The sequence below is a fragment of the Magallana gigas genome, chromosome 8 (assembly GCF_963853765.1).
Source record: "Magallana gigas chromosome 8, xbMagGiga1.1, whole genome shotgun sequence".
Lineage (NCBI taxonomy): Eukaryota > Metazoa > Mollusca > Bivalvia > Ostreida > Ostreidae > Magallana > Magallana gigas.
This window is the reverse complement of record NC_088860.1, coordinates 9,695,640-9,722,068: the sequence shown is the minus strand read 5'-3', so window position 1 is coordinate 9,722,068 and position 26,429 is coordinate 9,695,640. Positions and strand designations below refer to the sequence as shown.

Below are 26,429 nucleotides of genomic sequence, written 5' to 3'. Positions count from 1 at the left end.
AACAATAGCAACTGGGTCACCTGAGTGACGCAAAAACCCCCACAAATTCTGTATTGTAGGTGACTGCCACTATATTGTTTTTGTAAAGTCACCTTTTTTTAAATCAAATTTTGACAGGAAACACAGACATTGGACCACACAAACCACATTCGAAATGTATAAAACGCGTTTTGTCCGCGAAAAAAAAACATTATGAGGAAAATCAGGTTGATAAGAGGAACACTTCAATTCGTCTTTTGTTCATTTTGACCAAACATTACCACGTTCTCAGACTCTACACACTCGTACACCGCCAGACACTTCTGTAACAAGGTTTTGTGTTATTTTTCAATTTTTCATGCTATTCACAAACCAATGCCTGCTCCAGTGCTTACAGAATAACCGCTAAAGGTTGATCTCAGCTCTGTGGAGAGGCACTGTCATTTGTATCGCTAGAACAAATACTAATAAGGAAAATCAAAATAAATATCAAATTTTAGGAAACGTTCATCGCATAGATAGAATTGCTGCACTAAGATTGGTGTGCAAGGGATGTCATAGTTACACGGAAGGGCGTAAATCATAAAAAATTAAATGTTCTGCACTTAACTACAGGTTAGGTAAACTTTGGAAAAAGAATTTTCAGTTTGCTGCATATTGGATTCCGCATACGACAAACGCCAAGCGATCAAATGGTATTATAAAACAGTTATATAAAGTTTTCCTTATAAGCCTTTCTTTGGCGAGCTTTACGCCGATCACGTCCTCATACGCTACACGTAATGGCTTACGTTTTTTCTAGGCTCCTCCCCCATTTAAAGTTGAGAACTCTCAAAAAAAGAAAAAAATCTCAACTACGAGTCTAAGAATAGGGGAGGGGGTGAAAATATTCTTAGACTAGATATGTGCGGACTAGCACCTCTGATAACCAAAATGCAAATCATAGAAGGACGAAAACGTGTATTTTTAAGTATGTAAGCAGATATTAAATGATATTTTTTTTTTAATTTATGAATAGCATGTATAGGTTTGAGTGTCCAATTAACAACGAGAACAATAAAACAATCGATTGTTTCAGTTGTCTGGCTTCGAATGATGAAACCGTTGACTGCAAGGAAAGGGTATTTAAAGGTTATTCTCGTCTGCTTCAGCTGTCTGCGGATGATGAGCTTGAGATATTTCCTGCACAGCTTGGGGGTTTTACTTCATAATGTGAATATTTGCTGTTAGATGAAAGAAGATATTTATACGCGCAGCGCGTAAGTATTAAAAAATAATAATTATATAGATATGCTTCCTAGTTTCAAAATAAATTAACAGTCGTTATTGATTCACCAACGTTATTTGATTTCTGAACAAGAACATATCTTTATAGCTGACGTTTAAATCAAAATTTCTGATTAATTTTATTAAGATCAACCTATGCCATACACCTGCTATATAACTGCACGTTTCTAATTGAATGTTGAAGAATGGAGTTTGTAACTGTTATGTGATATCTGAACAAGAATATACATTGAAAACCAAACTTGCTGGTGAATTTTATTAAAACCAACTGATGCCATATTCCTGTTATATAAGTTCACTTTTCTAGTTGGATGTTACAGAGGGGCGTCCCTTTCAACTTCTCTCGTCTCTCGTTACATCGTACACTAGAATATGACGTTCATCACCAAGTAACATTACAGGGGGTCTTGATCAAATATTTTTGACGGTCAATTAGCACTGAAATCTGGAATTAAGCGCCGTATTTTCAGATCTTGATATTGATTTTTGCTAGCTTTTAATTTTTTCTTCTCTTCATGTCCCAGTAACAAGATCGACGAACAAAGCGCCAGTTTCGAGGGCGAGTATTGAAATGTTCAAAGGCATATCCAAGGAGATGGTATCGCGTGCAAACACAAACCCAGCCTGTCGCGAATCGCGCTGATTACATAAGCCTATCTTTGTGTTTTCAAAAGGAAATTATTTTTATCCATTACGGAAAGGTAGAGTTTTATTTAATCTTTAGCGTAATCAATACAGACAGAATTTTTGTTATTGGGAAAGTAATGGTTTGATTATAAAACCATGTTACTGATGCAAGAGCCATAGGTTTTCTTGCGAAGATTTCAAATTTCGAAAAAAAATACCTGTGTACGTAAATTGGAATATTTATACTATTTCATTACTTCACAAGGTTGCTAATACGTAGGATTTGAACAGAAGCTCATCAAGTAAGTAAACAATTATATGCACATCAAACCTTTATCACAGAGCGTGTCATTTTTAATTTTTTGATCTGAAGTTCAATACAGAGTGAATACTCTTTGGATCCCGTTTCTTTTCAAAGTGCGGCTGTACTTTGTAATACAGAGAGCGGTGTTTCATTAAAAAATATAAATAAAACTAAAAACATATATTTTACAAAAAAAAAATGATCTTGGCAAAGAATCATTTTATATGTCTTTTTTTTAAAAATATGATCCTTGATAATCAAAATTTTTACAATTACAAATACGCTTGTATATTATTATTATTATTATTAAGAATCTAAATATTTGTCAAAAGCCACATACTGTATACTCCGTTAATATTTACTTCTGTTTGGAATGCAGATGATTATATTGTTCATTCTTAGTGTTATTGCTATTGGTTACCAGTTATAAAAAATTGATTTCATCGTTCAAAAATAGTATACTCAATCTAAAATTATGAATAGTATTGTGTTACTGGTCGTAGCGACTACGTAATACGATACTATATACATGTATACAGCAAATCAGCTGATTCAAACACCTACGGGAATTGTCGATATAAGGTCATGGCTAATTACTAGTTTTTGTCGCACATCAAATCAATTCTAAAGAGAGAGAGAGAGAGAGAGAGAGAGAGAGAGAGAGAGAGAGAGAGAGAGAGAGAGAGAGAGAGAGAGAGAGAGAGAGAGAGGAGAGAGAGAGAGAGAGGGAGAGAGAGAGAGATGCCATAAAAATCAAATAAAAATGTATCGGTTAGGGGATCCATTTTATATATATGCAGAGCATGTTGTGTTTAAGAGCTTTGAAATAGTTGTATATTGATTCAGAGTGCTAAGCGTAAGTACATGTATAAATTTACACCACCGTCACTTCTTTATCCCTTGGTTAACCTGACGTAATTTACTGGCTATTGATTTCCATGTTAAAACATATCCACCATTCATACACAATAAAACCCCTACATAAATACTACCATACCGATCCTTGTTGGATTTCATAGACACTTGTAGCAATATCAGGCATGGGCCGCAGAACCTGGTTGGTTTTTTCAATCACATCAGTAGGTCTTCGCTAGCAAAGGATTTTCGGCCTTTTCCGCTCCCCCCGAGTGAACCGATAACCCTTGGCCAGCAAAGGTGGGGAGCGTATAGTGGAGCGTAAATCATTGACTAACAAAGATGGTATGTAATTAATATTCAATGTATGATCATTGACTAACAAAGATGGTATATGATTAATATTCAATGTATAATCATTGACTAACAAAGATGGTATGTAATTAATATTCAATGTATGATCATTGACTAACAAAGATGGTATATGATTAATATTCAATGTATAATCATTGACTAACAAAGATGGTATGTAATTAATATTCAATGTATGATCATTGACTAACAAAGATGGTATGTAATTAATACTCAATGTATGTACATTACTGTTTCTCTGTAGGTCGAAATATCAGTAAAACATTAACAAAACCAAATGAACTGTGTCTTCAATTGATAGATTTTTCGATTGCTAACATGCACCTGTGCTAGATTTAAATGAATTTGTCAGAGAGTCAGACGACACCACAATTAACCCTTCCAGGTTAGATTAATCCGTCAATTCAAAGCCCTTTGTCCCCCTGAATTTCTGGAGTGACTTTCTGTTTTATTCATTGATTGCTTTTTATTTTCTGTCTATTTTTTAATTCATTGAATAATCTTATATTTGCAACCTTCTGATAGCAAAGATTTGCATCGGCTTAGACTGTCCCAGTTTGGAAGCGAATATGACGTCTTATGCAAACTGATCAATATTCTTCAAATTGACTGAGGATACAAGCATGTCGTGTTTTCTTTCCTTCATTATTTTCATATACAAGGATTGGTTGTGAAAAGACATTAAAACCAAATCTTGTGTTATTAGGTTATTGTATTTAAGTGGCCAGATGACCTATATCAATTTTATGCGATGTCGCTCCAATGTGTACCTCAATCTAAAAATGATCAACAACTTTTCAAAGTACAAACAGTATAGTACATGCAGTTCATTTGTATTAAATTAAAAAAAAAAGAATCGACCATACTGTATTTAAATCCACTTCCAAGTCCAAATACCAATGATATCATACAAATTCGCAATTCGCAACTCATGGAAACACATTTAATGAAGATTATATTAACATCGTACTGAAAAAGTCATAATTATTGTATTAAATCATAATTTCAAGACTAAAAAAAAATAAATGATGCAAAATTATACACGAGATGCTTTAATACACACGATAACCCAATCAGGTGTCCCTACCAAGTTTACGAAAAATACATTGTTTGCAGGGATTGCAAACCAGATTAGAGAGGTTAAGCCCATTATCGTAGTTTTATGCAATTATGCAAACATTCAGTGGTATTATCGTCATTAGCCGTTTTTTCCTATCGATTTTTAACCGGATAACTCGAAGACAACGAAACATTCGTCACGTAATTGTCCGATGAAAACAACGAACCTTGTTTATTATGCAAAGAGCAGTATTTAGTAAATACTTAAGCATTGCATTATGATGTCAGAGCTGATTCGATATTTGAGAAATTATACGTTGGTAACACATATTGCTTTGTATCTTACTTGTTTGTTAGGGTTTCTGTTTAGTCATGTATTTTTATAAAAGTAAAGAGAGTTGCAAAGTTTCCTTAAATCAAGAAAACTTTTAAAATGAAGAAGTTTAACCAGACAAAGCAACACACTTGTAACAAAAAAAGTTTTATAAGGTTAGTGCCAAATTCAAAAATTGACTAAGATATTTTAGTGATGGACCATTCAAGGCTAACAAAACTCCTACCTTATAAAAACTTAAGTTGATTGAGAGGTATATAGTAATGAAAATATTGTACAACACTTTCACATGAATCTCGAGCAATGCACATGCTCGGCGGTGTAAATGAGAATCTGAATAGACTACTGACGCACCAAATACCACATAGTTACTTTGGTTTAAATGTTAAGGGGTTTGGTCACGATTTTGGTCAAATTTTATTTTTCTGTTTTTATTATTTGCAATGCTTTAGGAATGCATTTCTAACGATCAAATGAAATTTGGGTGCCAGTCGTTGAATTTAAGCAAGATAAAGGGCTTACAATTCTTCGTCATGTAAACAAGGCTCGTGCCCTGTTTTTGTTTACATAGGTTCAATATACCAGAAAAAAATCTTTTTAAAGCTGGTTTGTAAATCTTATCATTCATTTTAAGCATAAATAAACAGTTCCTAACGATTAACACACTCATTTTAGGTCTAAAACTGGAATTTTCACTTCAACATTCAAAATGTTAACAAAAGTTTTGTTTACATAGCGAAGAATTGTAAGCTCTGTAACTAGATAATAACTCACCGAATGACTCTCAAATATTTTGTTGTCTATTAAAAATGCCTTACTGAAGCATTGTAAACATTAAAATCGAAAAAATAATTTTTGACCAAAATCGTGACCATGCCCCTTTAAGGGGTTTGAAACATTTTAATCAATATTTATATTTGATGTGTGAAACAGAGCTGGCTAATTGCATGAACTTTACCAATGTCCGGACAAAATCAATTCTAATTTAGACTTCATATATGCAAACTACAATGTGTAGCTTTGTTTCCAGAAAGGGTAAGTTCTCAACGGGGGATACTTATGCCTGAGGGAGAAATATAAGCAAGTTTGACATGTGTGATGGAAGTTTAATTGTTATTGATTACCAAATCATACCATGCTCCCTTGTCTATCCGTCTATCTGTCAGACAATACTTTTACTGGACAATGCAATGTTTTGGAGGCTACTATACATGTGTGCATCTATTCTATTTCCCTTTCTGTTGAGTGCCCTTACACAGTAATACTTGTGTGGTTCCTGTTATCATTATTTTATAATTATAGTTTATTGTGTAGTCAGGAATATCCATTTTGATAGATTCATGTAATTTGATATCCGTTCTTTCTTCCTTGTTTAAATTACAAAATAAACACAGCTACGGGCATGGCAAACATTTCTGAAACACGAAGATATATTAACAAAAAACATAATTAATTAAGAATGTCTCTTAATTATGTCAAAACGAAACTGATATCACGGTACAAACAATATAACGTGGTCTATTTTTTACTATAAGATGTAATTTATAAAAATTCTAAATTTTAAGAAAAGTTTCTTGTAAGTTTCCTGATTGAAGATCGGGGCAATTAACAGAAATAAAATGATACCAAGTTCCTAGGAAATCTGAAGAAGACAATAATGTTTGTCGCAATGTTTGAGTAAAGGTTTCACCGAAAGTAGAGTATCGGGGTATTGTTATTTGTGGGAAATACCATGTCCTACACAAATTACTGTATTACATTTGGAATCCATAGTTTTTGTTTTGATTGCTTCGTTGTTTGTTTGTTTGTTTGTTTGATCTGTCGTCTGTTTGCTTGATTGTATATATAGTTGTTTGCTTCTTTGATTGCTTATAATGAAATAGAGAAAAGGGAAAATGATGTAAAGAAATGAAATAAAAATTATATTGAAGTCACTTCTTGCTGGACAGTTGAGTCAATGCAATTGTTGATCGAAGCAGGAAAACTCCGTGCATTTTGAATTATATTTTTATGAAAAGTAGTCATCCATGTTTTGGGGTCCATTTAACTGATTTCTTTATGAATCATTTTTTTAAACCAAAATAGGCAGAAAGGTTAACCCTAGAAAGAAACTGTCTTTCATGTACAGCACATTTCCAAAACATGCATTGTTTCATTAAAAAAAAATCCCCAAACCTATTGTCCATTTCTAGGAATAACATAATCTAATGTCCTTGTAATATTGCTTGATGATTCAAATGCCTGCACCCTTGGCAGCAAATTATGGCATCTGCATGCATGTGATAACTCACAGATCGTGTTTAGTAGCCTACGCACAAACACATATTGCACGAAATTGGACAAAACAGTCTATGAAAAAATCCTTCCATCAACAAGCAAACGTTATAGGACGAGATTAAGGATGTAAAGTCTCTTACGTAGGTGGGTTAACATGAAATCACTTCGGTTGCATTTTATTCAAAGAGATCAGTGCATGGATCAAAAAAGTCAAGTGTTTTTGACGTAACAAGTTTACGTGAGAACGCAGGTAAGATCAAATATAAATACGCCCATACGGTGTAAAATTCTAGCCATTTACGAACAAAACAATCCCAGATATTTCACTCAACAGTTCGAATATCAATTTAGTTCATTGTTATGGTACTTTAGGCAACTTTTATAAGTGGGAATTTAAATGGAATATATTAACATGTCATTTTATGAGAACAAAAATTATGTAATTTGAATTGTGTGCGTGTTGACATGTTTCATGAGAAGAATAAACGTTATGTAATTTAAAATTTGTGTGTTTGAACAATTAAATGGGCATTGTGACAATCACTACACGTTATGTTTTGTTATCACTGTTTATCAATTAAATATTTTCAAACAAACACTGCATGCTTACTTGCAGTTTATTACGCAAGAATAAATTTAATTAAAAGCTAATTAATTTTTCAGCAAAAAACTTTTCGTTCTTTTTTTTCACGAAATTAATATCTATATACTTTATCTAATGAACGAAAAATTAAGTTGTTAAAATATCGGTTACTCCGCTGCCTGTCAACTGTTAACCGTCACTTGTACTTCTCAACATACACAATCTTTAAATCAGACTTTAACTAAGGACAGTCTAAGTGGACCAACGTTTAATTCGGCGACATGTTTTCTGCTGCTATCAATAAGGTTCTGCATTCACCGACGTTCGCCTACAGAACATGGGTCTATCAATAATGGCCAGTCACTGCATTACTCAATGTATCCAGTTCTTGACGAGCTTGCGGTGGTGCAACGAAACAAAAAAAAATCAAACCCCTGTTCTTTCTACAAACAGAACACCTGGCAAGTCGCAAGATAAATGAGACCCAATAGTTCTCCCTTTTCCTTACATCGTTTTAGTTTACAAACCAGTGTTACCTGCCAAGGCATATAAACGGTTCTATATTTCTGTCGACGCAATACGCGGAAGTAGAGATCCCGGAGCGACGAAAATAGGGTCCTCGGAAAATCGCGATTATAAAACATCTCCTTCCTGTTACAGTTTATCGATCATCTGCTCTTGTTAAAACGGTCCGTCAAGTACTATAAACATATTGGATGTTTAATGTGAGTGTATGCCAACTCATAAAACAATCCATTCGCTTCCAACGCCTGTTCTGAGCCCTCAGATATTCAAACGGATCGACTGACCATCTGATTTATTGGTAACTATAATCATCTTTAACTAATTTCATTGAATCGATTCATATTTTAGATAGGGTAGTATTTCTCGGGATTTTATTAACGATGTTGTCATTTAAACACAAATCCACTTGCTGTACAATCAATTAGTAAATTATATCTTCTGCTTACGTCATCATTCATGATTCACGAAGAAATATTAAACTGCGCATACCGACTTTCGTCTGGGTTATATTGGTTTAATTTATCATATTTTTAATTGCTGTTTAAACAATTGTGCGTAAACATTTTGAATTATTATCATTGCTATCAAAATATCTATGAATAGATTTAATTGTCACGCGCACTTAGAATTCGCGTATTTATTCACATCATCGTATTCTCTAAAAGTTTTTTTTTCTTAATCAGTTTATTTTTAAAATGCACCAGTATATTTTAGTTCCATAATAATTCATACACACGTATGAAAAAGGTCTAAAATCGTTTTTATTTATAACGGGAAAAGTTTCAATTTGCAACAAAATAAAAACAGTAATAATTAAGTCTCCTCAATATTTTAAAGTAACAGTGATGCTCGTTTAATTTATTTCAGTGTCTGTGACAGCTAACTAAAAACAACTTATATAAGAAACGAGGGCTAATGACTTGAAACCAGAAAAAAATGAGAATTGTTTATAAAGTTATGTATAACACTGTCATGTACAAGAGGTTTGTAAGAAAGTACAGAGAAACTGCAAATGTCGAGTATTGAACGTTTTATGTTTCGAATACATTAGCAAACAAAGGTCTCTTTTCAGCTCAACTCGTAATCATTAACAAATTTCGTCGTCATCGAATTGGGCAGCAATTATAAGCCACATCAATATTCTTAAGATTGTTATTGCAATATAGTCTCAAGTCCACTGATGTCTTTTCATGATAAATCGCCGTTTTAATGCAGCGAACTGAAGCGTGACATCCAAATTCGGTTAGCGCACCAAATCTGATAGTAAAAAATCAGCTAATAATAAACTGTTCAATATTTAAATGTAAATAGACGATTTGTAATGATCGGAAAAAGATCTAGGGTGTAGTGGAATGGTTGAGAGAAAAAACCCTTAAACCACACTGTCTGTCACCCTTCGAGATCAACAGTTCTGGTATCTGCGTACTTTGACTTAAGGGACTCAGTGTGCGCAAATCACGCTCTATCCTCCCGGATTAAATCGATAGAGGGCGTGCAAGTCAATCAAAATAGCATTAGTCCGGTGCTTCCTTTTTCTTTATTGTTTGCCTGACAATGTGTCCGTTTCAGAAGACCTATTTACACATTTAACTAAGACTGTAACTTCTCAAACGGTTGTTTAGGAAATTTTCCCTTCTCTTGGGATCAATAAACGCCGGAAATAAGATATTTATCTAAAGCATAACTCTTCTATTTTTTGCAGGAAATAGCCGTTGTTACAAGGATGGCTGTAAACATATTTTACCTTTGGATGATTTTCGTTACACGAAACCGGAGGTGTTGACACAGTGCGTGTACAGAGGAACAGAGAGTACAGCATTGACTTGAAGCTCTTCAGAGAAAAAAATAGTGAAAGCAGGATGCATACTTTTGAATCAAAGGAGTGAAAAAGTGAAGTTATATAGTGTGTATTGATCTTTTACCACCGTGACAGCAGAAGTACAAACAAGGGTTCTTGTGGTCAGAAGGGTTGGCCAAACACTGGCGCAGGCTGTGGCAAACTTAAACACCAACCTATTGATTCATTCTTGGATCCCATTTAAGTTGTATTCTATTTTTTAATTACACCAGCGGAAAAATTTTGATTGGGGATACAAAGTAAACCCTGAGTTCTTTTTGGATGTAGAACGTGTTGGGATACAAAGTAACCCCTGTGTTGATTTTGCAGTGTTGTTTTTTTTTTAAAGAAAATCGTTTCTTGGATTATTATGGCATCGAAAAGAAATGTACCGAAACAGTTAAAGAAACGTAATTTAGATGTAGCTGATTTTCACAGTGACGAGGAAGATGATTTTTGCGATATGAATAGACGCGGATCGAATGTGTCCTTATCGAGAGTGCGATCCTGTCCCCAATTATTGGAGGAGCAAGATGGCCGACACATCAAACAGTCGTTTGAGAACATCGTGGACGATAATGTGAGCGCGCCAATGATACAGGATTGTCGTTCGCCGCGATCACCGATGGTCGTCCAGGGGTTCCAGTTCGAGCCGACCTGTGTAACCCCCGGGTCGGCTACACCAACGCCCCCTTCTTCTCCCGGAAGTCAAAGGAGTTGTCTGTCTCAGAAAGACACGCCTTCAACGCCCGTACAGAACAGCTCTCCGATAACAACACCAAAAATCAGGAGAGGTAGCTACTCGTGGAGAGCAAACATAAGTCGCGGCTCCTCCACTGAGTCCTTGGATGACGAGCAAGTTGTTCCGAATGTCAAAATTGATCTACATTCGCCACTTATTTGCGAAAACTTACAGAAACACGACCGTTTGTCGTTGAATCCCCAGCAGAACGTGAGTAAAGAGGACACTAAGTATTACGAAGCCTTACAAGCCGGTTTAGTCTGTGATAAACCTCATCATGTCAAGGCTATTTCTCCTCAGGGTCAAGGTCAAAATGACGGTGAATTACACAGCAAATGTGAGATGTGGCTCCAGACTCTAAATATATCGCAGGGAGACAAGATTAAGTCCCGAAGTCATATACAGCTGCCACCTCTATGATGCTTAGGGTCCAAGATATTGCAGCCACCGGTGATATGCCAAAACAGAGATGTAATGTGTACATCTTACATGTGTGCACGTACTGTATACGATTTCTTCTGTTCTAAGTTACAAAAACAATGGTATATATGAATATATAAAGAATTTTAGACAAATATGTTCTTTTTAATCGTATTATTTAGCATACAGTGATATACGGTAATACTAGTACATTATTTGGCTATGCCTAGTGTGTCATTCAAGTTCAATAACATATTTCATACAGATTTTTTATTACAAATATACGATGTATACTATCATAGCAAAGGTGTTGAAATATTGGAAACGGGTAAGCCTGTCTTTTAGTTACCTAGTGACAATCTGCTGAGCCATTTTATTCAAAATACTTGTTAAGTTTCTACAGGATTTGCTGTAATGTGACGCGGCCTGATATACAGGTATCTTATCAATATGAAATGAAACCGGATCTGCATTTGCTAAACACACATTTTATTTTTCCTGGTTATGCAGGAAAATAATACTCTTTAAAACTATTTTTTACAATATACTAACACTGAATAATAAAAAGGCTCAAGTACAATATACTAACACTGAATAATAAAAAGGCCCAAGTACAATATACTAACACTGAATAATAAAAAGGCTCAAGTAAATGCCAGGTTTAAATATTTAGTTTTTACCCAGCGTTTCTTTTTTCAAAACGACAATGAATGCATGCATGTATGTTCTAAACCTTTCTCCCACATTGATTTATACTTGATCATTTACTACATGTAATTGTCTGTTACGTTTGTGAAAGAACTTTAGTTTTGCTTGGTACCTAGCCAGCAGATTGGGCCCAAAAACCTGGTATACTGTATGTGCCGGTCAGACAGTAATGCGTGACTGAGATCAATTTGTGTGGTTGATTAATGCTAAATGAAATCAATATCTAACACTTCTATATAGCGTGTCATTTTTGTTGCGAAATGTATTAAATATACATAGGAGATGTATCATTTACTTATTCTGTAGTACCAGGGGAATATTTGCAACAAATATTACCAAACCAAACCAATCCAAGCAATGTCCGTATCCTCAATCATAGCTTAACCATCAGTAGTAAAGGGTTTTTTTTAATTCTGAAAGAATAGAAGTTAATTTGCCTGAACGTAATAAGGGAGGGAATCCCGAGGTTACCTGGTGGTGTCAGCTCTCTCTCTCTCTCTCTCTCTCTCTCTCTCTCTCTCTCACACACACACACACACACACACACACAGCTGGCGTCTTTTTTTATATGACTAATATCTCTGATGTATTAAATAACTGTTTTGATATCCTAGAACAGTATTACTTATTAATTATTCATAAATATCACATAAAAAAACACTCTTTTTAATCGGAATTTTGCAAGAGCAAAGGTATGCAACGACAGGTAAAGAATGTTCCGTTCTACCTTATACCAAACTGGATTTTGAACTATGTTATGGATGTAGATACAAAACTAACATATCATGACAACTCGTAAATTGTATTTTTACACCTTTGACAGTATGGCACTTGAACGTCAATGCAGTTATACATGTACCTGTGAATGTAAGAGATTTCAGGTGGGTGCAATCACAGGCAGATTTACCTTGATTTATATTACATCATCAAAAAACCTGTCATGTACAAATTTAGATTTTAAAGAATCTGATTTTTGTGTAAAGGCGTAGCTATTTACAAGTCTGGAGTGCAGTACTGGTAACCTTTGCTGAAATATGTGTGACGATAAGGCGTTGCATTGTTTATAAAGTACTCACCACTACGACATTGCAGGACATAACTTGTACCAAAACAACCAGAAAACCATAAAACAATTTAAATCACATGGATGGTCATTCGTCAACAAATGTACAAAACCGGCTTAGCTTACACGGAGTCATCAACATTCAAGCGACTGCGAGAAATTGTCGTGGAATGTCGAAAATTGATTTGGATACGATGGGTAACCAAAATTTTACCGCTGGGTTTTTAGTCAAATGAAATACAATAGAACACATTTTTGTTCATATTTGATTTATATACATTAAACTTTTTCTGCTTAAATATTATTTTTTACTCAAATATTTCACATTTTGATTATGAAACTAGAGCAATTGTGTCACAGTATATGGTCTGTATTTCTACACAAAATCACGGACTTAAATCGCTTCATAATACCAACAACTAAACACAAGAATATTCATGACTGTAAATTAATGTTCAAAATAATGTCTCACGTTCACGAAATTCGGTCTGACTCTCATCTGACCCCTGCGGTAAAAATATTAAAATGTAATTATTTTCTGGAATGTGATGTAATTCTTCAAGAAGTATACCATGGCGTACCGCTTGTCATGGTTTTACAAAGAACGACATGTTGAAAAAGGTAAACTTTTCAAATCTCACAAAAATACCAATGATATATTGCCAAGCTTCTTGCATAGGTTTGTTTTCAACTGGAATTGAAAATACAGAAAATAGATTTTCTGTGATATTATTTAAATCCTTTATACCATCTATTGTAAACATATCTTTAACATGCAGGATACCACTTTTTATCCACGATTCTAGGAAAAGTATTTTCTCCTTACATTTAATAAAATTATCTAACCACAAGTTTGCATTGAGCTGATTTCGTGATACATGTGGGGGATTTACATTCATTAAAACTACAGATAATTTCTTTGTAAAATTTTGGGAATTTTTTAGAACATTTAGATCATTTGGTTTAACGATATTGCTTCTCATCAAATATTCAAAATCTATTCCGTTAATTTTCAATATGTCTTCTATATATCTTCTAAGAGAACTTTTCTTATTATAGAGTCTTTCGATCCATCCCGCTTTTACACTTTTTAATTTGCACTCCACATCTATAAGGCCAAGACCACCTTCATTTATTGATCTTACAAGTGATTTGCGTTTAATCCTCTCTCTTACCCCATAAAAAGTTATATATAATTATATTTAGTTTTCAGGTTTATGAATTCAATATTTGGGGTTTCCAGAACAATAGTTTAGATACTATTAGAGAATTTATAACTCTGCATTTTCCAAATAACGTTAACTTTCTAATTCGCCAGGAGTCTAGGATTTTTTCGAATTCTTTAAGTTTATTCAACCAATTTTTCTCACCGTTAGCTTCTTTGTCATGTCCTAAGAAAATTTCAAGTGATTTAACTGGATTGTTTGTCATTTTAATATCATCTACATATTGTAACGAGTTTTTCAGTGGCCCCAAAAGGCTACCTTCTGTTTTTTCTATATTCAATTTAGAACCGGACATTCTTCCAAAATTTTCTTTATTTTTATGGCATCTTTTAATGATTCTACGTTTTTTAATGGAAACGTACAGTCATCTGCATGTTGTGCACATAAAATTGTTTGATTAGTTTTTCATTGTTAGTTAAAAACGAATGAAATTGCGTTATCATAATATCATATCTGACCAATATAATTTGTTAGAATTTATTTCGAAAGAGATACATTGTTTTATTTCTAAAACAATCATTTCTAATATTGACGTTTGCATAAGTATTAAAAACCTTCGCTATAAACCCAAAGTGAGCTTAGTACATACATTTTAGACATTTTGGCTTCTATACCTTAATCAATAAGCAACATAATTAAACTTACTGGTGAGTTCAGGATTATTTTAGGAAGAGAAGGAGAGTCCAATGATAAAAAATGGATCTTGAAGGAGAGGTTTTTTTTATTCTAAAGACGAGGCATTTAATTATAGTTCCTTTACAAAGTAACCAAAAGTGAAATTTGTGGTAACTTTTACGGTAAAGGGAATGTTAAGGGCACCATAAATACAGTTAAGACATAGTTTTATGAAAACTGTAACGAAAAGTGTAAAAAAAAAAAATCACGGTAGAAAAACCGGCACCAAAAGAAAGACTGTGAATCTGCTGTAATGGCTGGGATTGTGAGGGTAACGAGATGCTAGGATAGTCTCCCTACAACGACGGGAAGCAATCAGTGTGTCTTTGTTCAGTCAGTATAAACACTATTCACTGAATTTATTGTAGAATATCGTTTGAAAATAAATAGTGTGTTCTTTGTGAACTGTAGGACCTTATTTTAGCCACTATATACAGGATTCGCTTTGTTTCCATCACTGCGATGAAGAAACGGCAATGAAAGTGCAAGCTATGTGAATTTTAAAATTCAATATCGACAAAAAGGCGATTATTGATTTCGCATAATTAACTATTTTATCTCCATTTCACAGAGGCATTTTTGTTAAAATCTATGAATAATTCAGCAAATGATACTTTTAATCAATTGATAAGCTACTTGCAGTTCACGTTGAATTATGGATGACTTTTTAAAAGTGCAAAAGAGAGAAATACATTGCTTTTTCGCCAGTTTTAGGTACATTTGTAAATTATCAGTACCAAATAAAATGATAACAAAACAGTTTTCAAAATATTGGCATTAGTCCAAATTTTGCACCTCTTTTGAACCATTCTTTACGTTTGAAACTAACTATTGACGTTTGAAATAGAAGTCTGAAGTACACGCGATGCATTATGTTTTTTTACTAATACAAATTTATTCTATGTAGAGGTTCTCGTGTATAAAATCCAGACACATTTAGATTTCATTAATATCTCAAGTTATTTTTGCAAAGATCTTTTTTTATCCAGTGCGAATAGGTATAGCCCAAAATACTCCATTAAAAAATTATAGATAGCATCTAGAACCATTCCAAAAATACTTTTGCAAAACAATAGCACTTGGTCATATATAGTTATAATATTCAAATAGTCTGTATTTTTGTTTAAACTGCTAGTGGAAGACTGCAATTGTGTATAAATAGCATTTGGAAATATTCCAAAATTACCTTTGCAAAAGAGTTGCACTTGGTTTCCTAATGCATAGGTTTCGAGAAAGTATTCTATTATTATGATGTACTTTTTATTACTTTCAGAGGAATGATAATCTAAAAATGAAACATAAACAAAAACGTTTTAATTTGATCATGTTTAGAATACAGATACCGAAAACCACATAATTTCTCAAATAAAAATAGTAATTTTTTTTCAACAGTTATACCAGTTATAGGTATGGTGGACCTGAAAGTGACATCGATGGATAGAACCAACCACTCATTCACGTAGATTTTACTTCCAATTTCGAAATACAATATGGACTTTTGAAAAATGTAGATGGTCAAAAGTAAATAAATAAGATATCACGTTGAGTTTTTTTTTTGCGGGGGGGAGGGGGGGGGGTGTTAACATTTTTATCCTCTTGACTGCAATTATTAAAAAAAAACCGTTAAAAGATATTGATTTCTATATGGTTCATAATCTATTTTCAATACAGTTTCTTCAAATGCATTATAGCCGTGATAATGGGGGATAAATGAATATTTTTTTCTCATACATGATGACAAGAAATTCCAAGTTCCTGTATCCATATACCTTCAATTCCCTATTCCCCTTTTCACGCCACTTCCTATAAACAAGCAAAAATCAATACATGTATCGGTAAAATACTCTCTCCAGGGTTGCCCTTTTTTAAGTTTGTTTTTGTTTTGTTTTTGTTTTTTTTTGGGGGGGGGGTTCCTTTTTTGTGTTTTTGTTTTGTTTGTTTGAGTTTTTTTGTTTTTGTTTTTGTTTTTTTTTCTATCTTGTACCTCTGAATTCAGACAATGGTCTCTCACTTCTTGTTTAAATCATTAAATCATTATTCATGTGTTGAACCAAACAATAAAATGCTTCCCCGCGCTTTATTTTTAAAATAAGATTTTCTTTAATACATGTACCATAGTTTTAATCCCGGTATTTAATCAGCAGTCCATATTATCACATTGACACTAAATTGATTTTGTGCATTTTTTTACGATGTCATTTTAAAGTATAGTAAACAAAATGATATCTTGATCATTTTCACACAATGAGAAATATCAGAATTATTGGATTTTTCAAAATTGTTAACACTTGGCTGACTGATTTATCTACTTAGATTGCATTAGGCAAGAAAGTGTCTGTTGTTCTCTTAAAGAATACGCATACACTAAACAAAGCACCTTGTCCTATATGGGGGGGGGGGGGGTAATAATTAGTAAGAAATATGCTAATAATTTTTGCAATAAAACTCATCATAGATACTTTTTACCAGCCTAGTTATAAATGAGCAGCATCTAGTTTAAACAGTAATTTATCTTATCTGTGACAAGGACCAGGTTTATAATTTAGAAAAAAAAATCAGAAAGCAGATGTTCGTTTTCAAGCATATTTTGTTTTAAATATAGAGATATGCTTTTCATGAATTAAACATGCTAATGGCTATAAGTGTCTACTGCACGAAGACATTAAAGTTAAAACCTTCACAAAAACTCTGTAATAGAATTGTTAATTGAAATTTGGTAATCAGTTTCTAGGACGGAATTGTAATAAAATGCAATGAGTATGCTAAGTACTGTAACACGATACTGTACATGTATCTGAAACATTGACAAATGACAAATTTTTCTTTCGCGTTATTTCTAAAAGGTAAGCCACTCCATCGCAAAAGAGATATATAACCCATTGCAACGTCTTGTAGACAACTAAATGTGCCAGGTATGAAAACTTCTTCTGTGTTTTTGTTTTCCCCTCTATAGAATGTAGATAGACAATGAAAATAAAAGTAAATTTCTTGTAGTAAGCAAAACTCAGATTTTCAAACAGTTTTATACTAGCTCTGTCTGAAATCAACAGTGTTATCGTCTATCTGAATGTAAATGATAAGTTATCAAGTAGGTTTTAACCTCCAGTCATATAGTTCAGTTTTCAAATTTATTATAAAAATAACTGCTTAAAGCAAAGAATGCACTTGTAATATTTACACTTGCCCTTTTAGCGCACTTGATGTGACATATACCTCATTTTTCAAAATACGTGTATATACTGTTACTAAAACCATATGACATTTATATCAATATAAAAAACCAACACTATACACATGTATAACATTGTTCATTTAGTTTATTTTTCAATAAATATATGTACAAAACATCACATGAGTTACACCTTAGTTAAAATAACCCTTGGCGTCGTTACCAAGGCGATACTGCATTGGACATTTCATGAACTGTTGATGCAACGATATCGTTATATAAAAACTCGTAAACCATGCATACAAAAAAAAATGACAAAGAAATAATCAAAGAAATAATGATAAGTTACTGTTACAATAATGTTATTCGCTAGAATGAGGTGATTGTGATGCAATTCAGAGAGTGTGGTAGAATACAATACACACAGAATACAGAGGGTTTTTGTGACAGCGACATTAACGAAAGACATTAATTAACATATTACGCGTGCGTATTAGGGACCAAAAAGGAAATGTTTCACTTAAATTGGCAAAACTTATTATAAGTTCGTCCGAGGAAGGCAATTAATGCTTAAACTTTTGTCAGTACAATTAATCTTTATATCAAGTATACTTCGTCTTTAAAACTGAAATTATTCGACTCAAGTTTAATTCTAATGTCTACTTCTGGATTGTATTTCTTATTTTCCATTGCACAACAATCGCACAAAAACTGAAAAACTGTCATCCAATAGTCTTTATTAAGATTTAATGGTGGTCAATTAAAGCCCCGCCCCACTTAGGTATCTTTCTACTGGTCTTTCATAACGAGGTAAACATTTTGTGTAAACTACGATCTGAAATATAAAAAAATATCCATATTAAAAATGAGTAGCCTTTTTTCAATCATAAACAATTGCAAGTAATCAGAGATATGCTTCTAATTTAAAAAATGACTTAAACTACATATATCATATCTTAAGCCAAAATGATCAGATGGAACTGAGTTGGTTTTTTTTTCTTTTTCAGATTTTTGATAAAAAAATTAATTCTTAGTCAACTTAACCAGAAGGGGTGTACAGTCGTGGTCATTATTGGACTATACTGATCTTCTTAGAAAAAGATCTTTGTATGAAGATATAGAAAAGTATTCATTTTTTAAATCTAAAAAATAAGGGTTTTTTTCTTCACTAAATAATGTTACGGCTAAAGAAACCACGCCTACATCTCTAAGGTAGATTTAAAGGTTAATCTGTAGACAACCCAGCCTTCTCCTATAATAAAACGTTGCTAAATATTTCACATAATCTTTTACTCACATCTTTTAGCTGTCCTTTGAAATTTCCATATCGCTTACAATTGGCAAACACCATGGCATCCGGTCTTTTCTGGATGATTCCTATAGATCATAAGAAATACAGTTGTAAGCTTTGGAGAGTTTTTTGAATTAATTTAAATGTTTGCAAAAATCACTTACTTTATTCCATAGATTTTGAAAAATGAATCAGGGTTGTATCAATTATACGAATTCTAAGAATGCCTATTTTTTAATACACTGTATGTTATAATGTACTGTATTTCCCTATAATAATCACCCCTACGACAAAGAAATTCAAAGAGACAAACAAAATGAAAAACCCCCACAGATTAAAAGAATCAGTGATAACAATGGTCAAATACAACCAAGATAAATGAATAATATAAGTGATCCATTCAAATAAATTCACATACATACAAAGACGTTATTATTCATTGTAACGACTCGCTGTATTTATAGCGTAAACAATAAAAAGCCATTCATGACCAACCAACCCCCCACCCCCAAATAATCAAAACTTTTGAGATTCTGGCGCCATTTCCTGTATTTTAAGAGAGACACGTTTTTAGCCACTTACCTGTCAGAGGTCTGCTTTTGATTTCATTGTTCACTCGTCCTATCATTGTACCATTTTCGTACCTAAAATATACATCGTTCCATTGGGTGGGCTGCAAAAGAGATTAAATAGTTACTGCAGTGACTAGAACCTTGCACTACAGCGTGTTCAGAATTTTAAAAATCATATCCATTATCTCGCAGTATAAATTTACCATTTGAATTAAATATCTTTATTCATACGATTCATTACTGGCAGACATTCGTAGATATGATTATATTCCATTCATTTTCAATTACTGATATACCTGTAAAAATAAATACGTACGTTAATGTCAAAGGTCATGAAACGTTGACTTTCAATTTCGTATGTCTTTAAGAAGATGGTCGTGATGTTGGAGAAGCTGTTCAGAACAATGCCATATGATGGTTCATCTTCCCCCTCACAGTTGCTGACCAGTGTGTAGGGCTCTGCTCTGGGGCCAGGCTTGGGCTTGAATTTAAAGCTGATCTGTAACTTATCCCTGTAGTCGTAACTTTGGTATCTCCAAATGTACAAACGGTTGCTTCCGTCAAAGTACGCCGTGCCATCGGCTACGTCAACACCGTAGTAATCGACCGCGGCCCCGTTACCGGAAGTGTCACGCACGCCCCCTTGGAACTTAAGAGAGATGTCTGGTGTACAGACTCCGTCCCTCATTCTGCCCGCATTATATCCAACTACAACAAAAGATGGGAATTTACAGCCTTGTTACAGAAGTTTATGGTCAAATGACAAGTAAACTTTGATTTGCACGAGGATCTTATAAAATACGGCTTTTTAAGAAATATATGTGTATCATTTTATGTATTACCTGGCAGCATATTGGTGCAGCCGCAAGTTGTGACGTTGTAACCGGAACCAGGAGCACAGAGCCTTTGTTCCCACTTTCCATTAAGGTATTCTTCATACGTTGTTTCGTCCAATTTTCCTGCGGCTGTAAAATGGGCTCTCATGCGGCACTGAGTTTCGTGAAAAAATGTATATTCTTTCTCGTTTCTTTGGCTCCCTGGAATTACATTGGGATCTCTATCTACTATGCCCATTGCCATATCAAGCATTTCCGCGCCTTTGTCAGCCGTTGATTTGAGGTCAATAGCGTTTCCAAACTCCTGGAAATCTAGAACACCAGCATTATCCATAGGGTCCATATTCATATTGTCAGGCACCCGGAACTGCGAGTCAACTATCGGTTGTCTTGGGATAGACATTCCCATTGAGGGGACATTTCCCATGCCAGCATCGCCAACCTGAACAGAGCCCAAATTAGAGTTGAAAATTTGATTTACTGATTTAGACTGGGTACCAGGTGCGGGTTCTACCATTCGGTTTGAGTCGAAGGAAGGTATGTTATCAGCAAAATTAGAAGGAAGCCATTCTTTAACAACTTCCGATCCAGCCAATGAAAACTGGGGGTTACTTCCTCTTTGAACTGCCGGTGGTGGATCTAGAAATCCGCCAATCTGTTCTACTGGCTCCACAGGGATCTCCATTTGTCCCATAGTATCTTGGATTGCTGGTCCCATAGATTGGTCTATCGCTGCCATTTCTTGATTAGTTGGTCCCATAGGTTGGTTTGGGATCTCCATGGGCTGATCCAGAAATCCGATTGGTTGTTCCTGTAATCCTATGGGTTGTTCCTGTAATCCTATGGGTTGCTCGATTAGATCGACTGGTGGTTCGTTATTCAACACGTCCACCGGCCTTGGAGGAGTATCAACCATGTCCAGAAGACCCTGCTTCCTCTTCTTGGGCTTTGGCGGGGGGTTGGGGGGTAAAAGTCCTCCGGATGGATTTGGTTCCATCAGTAAAGATGGATCGTTTGCCATGTTGTCAAAATTTCCCCCTTAAAATGAAGAAGAGAGAACAAGATTAAGAAAATAAATAGATAATAAACGATAATCAAAGTATTTATAGGCAATCACTCAAAACTTGAAAATGCGATGGAATAATAAGTGCAATGTTGATAACAAGCTAGAGAATCCAACTCCATATACATGTTATATTAGACAAAATTGGTTAGTAGTTAAAACCCCGGTGATATGCGCTGGTGTTCTGAAACAAAGACTTTTCGAAACAGCTAAGGATTTTTCCTCTTTTTGTGCAAATACTAGTAATTGCTTTCAAAAAAGTCACATCTAAGGTGCAAACTGAAACATAATATTCTCTGAAACCGTAGAATTCTAAGCAAGAATGTCTGTTCGAACGCTCCTTCAAGCTCTTTCACCACAGTGCAGTGTTACCTTGACCGGGGCCAGCAGAGCCCGGACCTTGGGTGCCAATAACGTTTATAATAGTTGATTGCGCAGTCGTAAAGTCATCATTAACTGCACATGTGTATTCCCCACTATCAGACTCGCTAATACTTGGAAATCCGATAAAATTATCGTATATAATCAAATTAGAAAAGGTCGCATCGGATATAATGTCGCCATTTTTATACCACGTGACTCTGTCTCCCACATTCCATGGGACAGGGCAAACGAGATCGTAGAGTGTGCCCGCTGGAACCTGCACAACTTGTGTGCCTTCCGGTCCTGAAACAGGGATGTGTATTGATAGCAAAGAACAGTGCAGATGTGTAACAAAATTCTAATACTAGTAATGTCTGATTCAGGTCGCTAAAACATATGGGTTATTAGTTTAATCGGGCAATGAATGAGTCTTATTTGGGTCGATGTTACAGTACAATCTCGAGGAAGTTGAAATTTGACTTAATTAAATAATACAAGTAAACAGTGTAGGTATAAAGTCAATCCTGTATTGTCTAATGACGTCATCATGGCCTGTATGGAATAGACAAGTCTAGATGTTCCAAAATTACATCACGTGTTCACTGTCGTGAGGAGGGGGTCAAAATTTCATGTCACGAATGTTTTAAATTACTCGGTAGTTAAAGAGAGAACACTGACATTGTGATTTATTTGTTATTAAAATTGAAACATACTTTATAAAATGACAAGCCTCTCATATAGCCTCTTTGTATTAAAATTCGTTAATTATTCCAGTCACATTATAAGTCGTGTTGTTATTTGGCTATTTGTTAATGTTCATGCGCTAAAGTTTTGAATATTTTTTTAACACTTGTACATGAATTGCGTTTTAATAAGAGTGGTTTTTTTTAGATTTCTTGTTGTTTCATTGTTCTCTTGAAACCGTAGAATTCTAAGCAAGAATGTCTGTTCGAACGCTCCTTCAAGCTCTTTCACCACAGTGCAGTGTTACCTTGACCGGGGCCAGCAGAGCCCGGACCTTGGGTGCCAATAACGTTTATAATAGTTGATTGCGCAGTCGTAAAGTCATCATTAACTGCACATGTGTATTCCCCACTATCAGACTCGCTAATACTTGGAAATCCGATAAAATCATCGTATATAATCAAATTAGAAAAGGTCGCATCGGATATAATGTCGCCATTTTTATACCACGTGACTCTGTCTCCCACATTCGATGGGACAGGGCAAACGAGAGCGTAGAATGTGCCCGCTGGAACCTGCACAACTTGTGTGCCTTCCGGTCCTGAAACAGGGATGTGTATTGATAGCAAAGAACAGTGCAGATGTGTAACAAAATTCTAATACTAGTAATGTCTGATTCAGGTCGCTAAAACATATGGGTTATTAGTTTAATCGGGCAATGAATGAGTCTTATTTGGGTCGATGTTACAGTACTATCTCGAGGAAGTTGAAATTTGACTTAATTAAATAATACAAGTAAACAGTGTTGGTATAAAGTCAATCCTGTATTGTCTAATGACGTCATCATGGCCTGATTGGAATAGACAAGTCTAGATGTTCCAAAATTACATCACGTGTTCACTGTCGTGAGGAGGGGGTCAAAATTTCATGTCACGAATGTTTTAAATTACTCGGTAGTTAAAGAGAGAACACTGACATTGTGATTTATTTGTTATTAAAATTGAAACATACTTTATAAAATGACAAGCCTCTCATATAGCCTCTTTGTATTAAAATTCGTTAATTATTCCAGTCACATTATAAGTCGTGTTGTTATTTGGCTATTTGTTAATGTTCATGCGCTAAAGTTTTGAATATTTTTTTTTAACACTTGTACATGAATTGCGTTTTAATAAGAGTGTTCTTTTTTTTTTAGATTTCTTGTTGTTTCATTGTTCTCTTTCATTTATTTATTGTATCAGAAAATGAAATAATATGCGTTTATCGCTCCCTACAGGGAAAAAAGTGAAAACATAGAGAAGTTGTCTTATAAAGCGTTTTGTTCCCTCAGTAATGTATTGTTAAACGTGACAGGCGTTGGAGACCTTCAGTTACAGTGATTTATTGAAACCTTATTGTTCCTAATTAGTATTATTCAAATTAGGCAATTAAAATTACGGATTGATCTGAAGGTATTGTCATAAATGCAATATATCTATCGAATCAGGGGCAGATGTCTTCACTTGTCAATCGTTTTCATGTGTGTCAAAGTCTGTCAAAATTCTATAAAATGTGTCAAACTTATGAGAGAAAAAAACTAATGGTTTCTGTAATAATCAAGCGAACGATTGTTTTGCATCTTTTATTAATTACGCCGCAAGACACAGAGTGGTATTGTGGCAAAGGCAATTTGAATACATCTTTTATTTATTACATGCCCTGCCTCTTTGTCTTAAGATGTTAGAAGGTATATTGCACTCATTGTCGTTTTCCAGAAAAAAAAATTATTATTCAAACTTATGAAAGTTAAGTTTGTAATTTTTCGCGACTGTCCTTAATGATTAACTGCACCTGTTCTTTCCAAGAATTAATACTCATATTTTTTTTCACTTAAGTCTAAACAATGAAAAAATGTTTAATTTAGCACACTTAGTGAATAGCAATGCGTGAGAAACTATTTCGGTGTGTAATGCGTTTATATATGCATGTGTATGCGTGCTGCTATGTGTGTACGTGTATTTTCAAACGTATGTGTATATACACTACATGTATATATACAACTTCTTGAATACCCTTTTAAATTATCGGTTATACAGAAAGATGATATGGCCTTGAACTTTTAAAGTCAATAGGTAAAAAAATAGTGAAATAAATGTCTACTTTTTTAAAAACGCAAATCGTTCCTTGAGCTTGAAAACGTAAACATCCCACAGGGTCAAATTAAATTTGCATATATAATGAATCTTTTGAGCGGAACTGTTAACAAATTTTTAATTCAAATAGATATATTGTCAATTTTGATCATCTGACCACATAGCTTTCTATATTATGTTTTTAATTTACATTTTGTGCTATCACAGGCGTAATGTTTCATTTTTCCCCACAGGAAATATAATATAAGAAAGTACTTTGAATAATGGCGAATCTTGTCTTGATTCTTAGTTATCTATGTATTACAATGGGGAATTGGAGATGAAAACATATAACATACAATATTATCATTTGAAGTAAGATATTAAGTATCACACAAATTTAAACCAAACAATAAATTAACAATTAATAATCAAGGATTATTCCTCGATGTAAAACGTAAATGAGTAATCAACAAATAAAGTCATACATTTTGAAAAATGACACGAGTGGCTTTTTTCCAAAAGGCCGTTTTGATTTATTATTTAGAGACTAAACATACAGTGTTAAAAAAACCCAATCTTTTACCATCAATATGAATTACGAATGAAAATATTTAACATTTTAGAACAAAAAATCATTAAAACAACTTTTTCCCTAGAAGAAAAATATTTAAAAATTTGAACCTTAGAGAACGATTACGAGCTTTAAAGCTCGTCAATAATTTAAGCATTTATTGAATTACCTTGTCCATAGGAGTATGATAAAAATCCGCAAAACAGAACTAGGAGTATCCCTCGCTTCATCTTTGGTTAAAGGAGTAGAGTCCGATTCCTGAGATATTCTCCGCTGACAACAGACCTGTAGAGACGGCTCGAGTCTCTTGCGTTGTGAATGACCGACTAGCGGCCTCAAAATATAAGTAATTTAGATCGTGTCATTCTAGCAGTGACAAGGTGCTTAAAATTCAACCATAGGGCGTGTTCAGAGATTTGCATTTGAATAATATGATAACCATCTTAAAACAATGGTAATTCTTTGCCGACAACTTAATAAAGTTGATTAAGACGCATGCTAATTATTCGCTGTAATGCGTACTAAATGCGTGGTGATTGGGGTGTTCGTACGGAACATGTAACTTGTCTTTGAGGTTTCCTGTCACAGCGTCATTTCTAACTTTTTTGCAACAAATAGTCAAATTGTCATCGACCTCAACAGGATTTCGATGACATGTTATAGGTATATTTACATACTGTGTAGGATAAATAAACAGATTCAAGGATGTTTGGGCCACTGCCGCCCCTATAAGAAATAGTCTTATTTTGTTTTTTTAATTTTATGAATGAGACAATTCTTACGTGTATTCATTAATATATTCAGCAAAAAGGAAAACAAAGAGATTGATATACGTAAAAAGAGTTTAATGAGACTAACAGTCGATATAGGTTGACGAAATGATAAAAAAGAAA

The 26,429-nt window shown here is 34.0% G+C and overlaps 2 protein-coding genes and 1 long non-coding RNA gene across 12 annotated transcripts; 2 read left to right on the top strand and 1 right to left on the bottom strand.

Moving 5' to 3' along the window:
* The first annotated feature begins 1,089 nt into the window (after positions 1–1,089).
* LOC105333557 (uncharacterized) lies at positions 1,090–11,359 on the top strand. Of its 9 annotated transcripts, XM_034473330.2 has the most exons (4): positions 1,104–1,238; positions 1,791–1,967; positions 2,159–2,195; positions 9,905–11,359. In XM_034473330.2, the coding sequence occupies exon 4, from the start codon at positions 10,410–10,412 to the stop codon at positions 11,199–11,201; it is 792 nt and encodes a 263-aa protein (XP_034329221.2). In that variant the 5' UTR covers positions 1,104–1,238; positions 1,791–1,967; positions 2,159–2,195; positions 9,905–10,409; the 3' UTR covers positions 11,202–11,359. The 9 variants fall into 9 exon arrangements, with proteins under 9 accessions (XP_011434896.3, XP_034329221.2, XP_065924134.1 ...); XM_066068062.1 differs by lacking the exon at positions 2,159–2,195; XM_011436594.4 differs by lacking the exons at positions 1,791–1,967; positions 2,159–2,195 and having other exon boundaries at positions 1,090–1,238.
* Positions 11,360–12,475: 1,116 nt separating this feature from the next.
* On the top strand, positions 12,476–16,408 carry LOC136270794 (uncharacterized). Its single transcript, XR_010708654.1, has 3 exons — positions 12,476–12,790; positions 13,002–13,170; positions 16,266–16,408. It is a non-coding gene; the product is annotated as an uncharacterized lncRNA (long non-coding RNA).
* A 1,764-nt stretch (positions 16,409–18,172) lies between these two features.
* LOC105333558 (asparagine-rich protein) lies at positions 18,173–25,872 on the bottom strand. 2 transcript variants are annotated; one of them, XM_011436599.4, is made up of 7 exons: positions 25,706–25,872; positions 22,177–22,470; positions 20,748–21,779; positions 20,222–20,613; positions 19,916–20,006; positions 19,340–19,419; positions 18,173–18,877 (listed from the first exon to the last, which is right to left on the bottom strand). In XM_011436599.4, exons 1-7 carry the CDS (start codon positions 25,764–25,766, stop codon positions 18,803–18,805), a joined length of 2,025 nt encoding a protein of 674 aa, XP_011434901.3. In that variant the 5' UTR covers positions 25,767–25,872; the 3' UTR covers positions 18,173–18,802. The 2 variants fall into 2 exon arrangements, with proteins under 2 accessions (XP_011434901.3, XP_011434902.3); XM_011436600.4 differs by lacking the exon at positions 22,177–22,470 and having other exon boundaries at positions 25,706–25,870.
* Positions 25,873–26,429: the final 557 nt, after the last annotated feature.

What these genes read in the sequence shown, in the direction of transcription:
- LOC105333557 (XM_011436594.4), top strand. Translation starts at nt 10,410, where the DNA reads ATGGCATCGAAAAGAAATGTACCGAAACAGTTAAAGAAACGTAATTTA.
- LOC105333558 (XM_011436599.4), bottom strand. Translation starts at nt 25,766, where the DNA reads ATGAAGCGAGGGATACTCCTAGTTCTGTTTTGCGGATTTTTATCATAC. An exon ending in CTGCACCAATATGCTGCCAG is followed by an intron (nt 20,614 to 20,747) that starts GTAATACATAAA and finishes CTTTTGTTGTAG; the next exon opens with TTGGATATAATGCGGGCAGA. An exon ending in TCATGACCTTTGACATTAAC is followed by an intron (nt 20,007 to 20,221) that starts GTACGTATTTAT and finishes TCTCTTTTGCAG; the next exon opens with CCCACCCAATGGAACGATGT.